This window comes from Nicotiana attenuata, unplaced genomic scaffold, assembly GCF_001879085.1.
Source record: "Nicotiana attenuata strain UT unplaced genomic scaffold, NIATTr2, whole genome shotgun sequence".
NCBI classification, from domain to species: Eukaryota; Viridiplantae; Streptophyta; class Magnoliopsida; order Solanales; family Solanaceae; genus Nicotiana; species Nicotiana attenuata.
The window spans coordinates 227,826-232,362 of record NW_017671211.1 but is presented as its reverse complement, the minus strand read 5'-3'; the positions used below and the strand labels follow the sequence as shown (position 1 = coordinate 232,362).

At 37.9% G+C, this 4,537-nt stretch overlaps 1 protein-coding gene across 1 annotated transcript in view; it reads right to left on the bottom strand.

Moving 5' to 3' along the window:
* Positions 1-3,108, bottom strand: part of LOC109206724 (F-box protein CPR30-like) — a 4,800-nt gene extending 1,692 nt beyond the window's left edge. The window contains exon 1 of the mRNA XM_019369576.1: positions 1,790-3,108. Within this exon, the coding sequence (XP_019225121.1) occupies positions 1,790-2,977 (1,188 nt within the window). The 5' untranslated portion in view covers positions 2,978-3,108. The remainder of the gene's footprint in view (positions 1-1,789) is intronic.
* Positions 3,109-4,537: the final 1,429 nt, after the last annotated feature.

The following is a 4,537-nucleotide window of genomic DNA, read 5'->3' as shown; positions in this document are numbered from 1 at the left end:
CTCTACAACTCTCGACACGCAAACAACTACTCTCCACCTCCTACGAACGCACGCCTTCGTCCCCCCCCCCCCCCAACCCAAAAAAAAAAATCAGAATACTTTTGCTTTTTGGTGTTTGTTTTGCTCAGAAGTTGACTGAAAGTCATTTTTTGACAATTCCACGTGTGCTCAATTTTTAAAAAGTTGTGCTTAAAATCAAATTCTATCATTATATTAAAGAATCTTGCTAGCTATTTACACATGACAAATCTCTTAAACCACGATATGCAATATAAATGCTCGGAACATTCCAAGGAAATGCAAGAATCAATTTTTCAGTCAACCAAGTTCTCTCAAAACAACTTAGAAGCTTCTAGAAACAACTTTTTAACTTAAATGCCTGGTGGTAGAACCTGAATCAGCAATACAGGAAGTTTGAAGTCAACAAGGATGGAACCTTAACTTCAGAAGAGTACTAAATGATTGAGAGATTGTAAGAGTGACTGAATTTTTCAATGTTCTGGAGGTTTTCAAAGGAACATCTGTAGCAGATGACTCTATCATCTGGAAAGGGAACAATGGCAAGTGTTTCTCAGTCAAGGGGGCTTACAAGCTTCTATGCAATCCTGGACAACAACAATGCTTCTAGCCTTGGAAACTTATCTGGAAAGTAAAAGTTCCTTTTAAAGTATCCTTTTTTACATGGCTAGTAGCCAAGAAGGCCTGTCTTACCAATGAGAATCTGCAAAGAAGAGGACTACTATTGAGCTCTGAATGTTTCCTATGCCAAGCAGAGCAAGAAGACAGGACTACTATTGAGCTCTAGATGTTTCCTATGCCAAGCGGAGCAAGAAGACAACAGCCACCTTTTTCTACATTGTGTTGTTACATCTCAGTTGTGGCAATTATTCCTTGCACTGGTGAATACAACTTGGGTTAAGCCCAGGACTACTTGTGATCTTTTGAGGTGCCAGGGAAGGAAGAAGAGATGGTGGAGGGCTATACCAGCATGCATTTGGTGGAATGTATGGAAGAAAAGAAATGATAGGTGTTTTGAAGATAGGAGGAGTTCTTTACAGAAAATTAAGCTCAACTGTATTTTGTCCTTTCATTTTTGGTGTAAAGTTTGCATAGATGAAACTGATACTTTATTAGAGTTGTTAGAGTCCTTGTAAGAAGAATCTTGGACAGATGTAAATATGTCTCTTCCTTTTTTTGTAATTGTGATTTCCAACACAAGCTTTGTGCTGATGAATATACTGTTACCTTTATAAAAAAAAAAACGTAAATGCCATTAATCATGTTTAACATTGAGCAACTTAGTGATAGCAAAATCTCCAGCAGAAAAAATAGATGCATTAACAGCTCTACCAATGAGTTTCCATATCCTCCTCTTCTCCTGATTTTCCATTATATCCCACACTACCACCGGAAGAAGAAGCAAACCCACTAGCGCCTTCGAATGATAACCAAATTCTTTGCTCTTGATAACTATCCATTCAGCATAACTTTTTGTGTCTATTCCCCATTTTCTCCTCAGCATTTCTCCTCTCCCGTCCATTATATGGTTAAATTAATACTCCTACCAATTTTCTAGCTGTGTTTCATTGTTCTCTATTCCAGTTAAAAGGAAAAGAATTTAAGAGCCTGCACTCCTATTAATTTTCTAAATGATAAAATGAGTTGATTTGTCAGATGGCATTATGTCATATGTTAGAATTTTGGCTTTTCGACTACACATTTATGTTAATAGAGAACCCAATATAGAAAAGATCACGTGAAATGATACTAATAGGTATAATCATGTCACCTCTTCTTTGGGCTCATCACTGTGGTGATTTTCTTTGTCCTCCTCAGAAGTGTAGGGAACCAAGCTTCCCATATAAACCTCACAGCCAGTACTTGGAAAGACTTGAGTATTAAGGATCCTTTTATCAAACCTTAATTCACCCTCTATTTTACTAGCCCAAATGAACATCTGACCATGATGGTCGAAAAGAATGTCATCTTTGTTTTCAGAATATGCTAGGGGGACTGGCAATGGCATTCTATATCCATATGAATCACCACGAGAAGCTTCTTCTGCCGCTTCTACTGCCATTATCATTTTCCAGGAGTCCTCAACTCCATATTCCTTCATTACCCATGTCTCCCTAACTTTTTTAAAAGGATGAAACAAAATAGCACAGAGAGTGCCTCCCAAAACCGTCAGAAACATTTTGGACGATTTTTCAATAGAGGGGGGAGCCTGTATAAGCTGGACATTCAGAGTGTCCATACCAAGATCAATTGCCACAATGACTCGGGGTTCATGTCTAGCCCGCATTGTTATTCGTTCATTCGGGTTCTTAAGACTAGATTCATAGTTCTTACAAGATTCAAAAGTGTGCTTCGCTGTCCAGTGTAGCTTTCCATTGAGATATGTACCTCTTCCCACGGGCTGAAACATAAGTTGCCCAATTGCTCTCCAGGTATTCTGTTTCAGACTGAACATCTCAACAGGACGAGGATAAGGCCCAATACGGACAACCTTATAATCGTTAAGCAGGAGATCATATCCAATGCCCATACAAAACCTATTCCCATTTTTTGATTCATGAAGGGGTATCTCCCTGTGATACCCTGTGGAAGGATTCCACAAGCTAAGATCACGGTTAGGGTTATTCAATGGCATGTCGTAGGAAATAGTGTTTGAAGAAGTGTTATTGGTCATCAACAAAAGCCCATGGCACGATCCAAGGATAGTTGTGACACAATCAGCAGATTTTACCGGATTTTTCAGCTCTCTTGGGGCAATTGATCCGGAGCAGAGGGAAGCTATAGATAAGGTATAAAATGACGTACCCGAATCACAATGTTTCCCCACAAGCACAAAAAGATTGGAACTGTTGATGAGCGAGTCTTTGAGGCTGAAGTTGCATTTTAATGACTCCTTGAGTTGAACTTTAGCAAACTCAGAACTGCCAATACGACTCTTAAAACCTCTGGAGACGCACATAAAACGTAAGAGCGAGTCTATAGGAAGTCTTCCTCAACAGTTTGCGAGATGGAGTCGGAGTCTGCCATTGCAGTGAGAGGTTGGGTTTAGTCTAAGCTAGGTTAGAAAAACACGCTTGGGTAAAAAAGGAAAAGAAAGCAGGAAGAATTGGTAAAAAAGACTTTTGAAAGAAAGTCTCACTTTATACTTATTAATTCCAAACTATTTACCTTTTAATACCATGACCAAACTATTTACTATTCCTTCCAGTCGGCCCAATTTATTTACCCGGCCCCTATATTTCATGCGGCCCAAGCTACCCATTGTCTTTAAAGCCTTATCTTCGTTCTTTACACTAGACTAAAGAATCCAGCCCACCTATTTCACCCGGTCCAAGCTTCCCACGCTTGTCTTCGTCCTTTAATGGTTAACACTAGACTAAGGAGAACAGTTTCCAAATCTCCATAGCCAACACATGAGAACGCAAATTTCACCCACATTCGAGTTTTTAATTTTTTCTTTGGATTCCTTTCTTCGTCTAGTACCTATTTTTGGGTGAAATTTTTGCTTTGGGTGAAATTTTTGCTTCTGAAAGTACATTTTAGTGAAAGTGAGTTTTCAAAATCATAGAATTTTTGTGTTTTTTTTTGTACTTTTGTGAATCAATGTCTATGGGTTGTTATTTTCTCTATGGGTCGGAAGCATTATGCGCATAGATGGTGGCGCCGTGCACAATATCATTCTTCAACACAAGTACCTGTTGAATCTGTTGCCTCAGCCATGTCTGGTCCTAGTTTTTCCTTATTTTCTGATTCTCAGTCTCTATTTAGTCGTAACCCTAGCAGTAGTCATGTTGAAAACACAACTGAAAATGTAGAATTAGAGGGTGGAAAAGGCAACAATACTAATGCTTCGTCAGTCGATGAAACTCCCTACCAGTCATTACTCGACACAAATTCCGAACCAATCATAGGAGGTGTTCCTGTGACTGATAAGGGAAAGGGTAAAGTTGTTGAAGATTCTGAGTTAAGGGGGAAGCTGACGTGAATCCGTGCCTAAAACAGAGACTCAACCAGTAGATGTTGATTGTAGCGATGATTCTCAGTTAAAGAAGAAAAAAATTGGTGTCGCACCCAAAAAGGTTATTTTCTTACAATTATGATATGTGAGATTTTGAATGTATAGTACATTGTTATTTTTTGATTTCCTGTTATGCTTTTGTATTATATTATAGTTATAGTCAGTTGTGTTAATTTTAAGTGAATTCTATTTCTTAAATAATTTATAAATCATGTTTTGCATTATTGAGATTCCCTTGTGCCTATAGACATAGTGTATGTGTGTTATGTGATAGTTTTTATACTTATAGACAGTTGTTGGAACAACACCGTATACTATTTACCCTGTAGTATAGCTATATACTATCATATGCTTCTGGTATCCTTTTTTGGCTTGTCTTCGTCTATTTGTTTTTCCTTTAATAATAGTAGTATCGTACAGTATCTTGAAAATACTTTATAGCTACATACCTTTTTGCTTTTTCTCTTTATTACTATCTATTATGTAATAGTAGTATAGTCA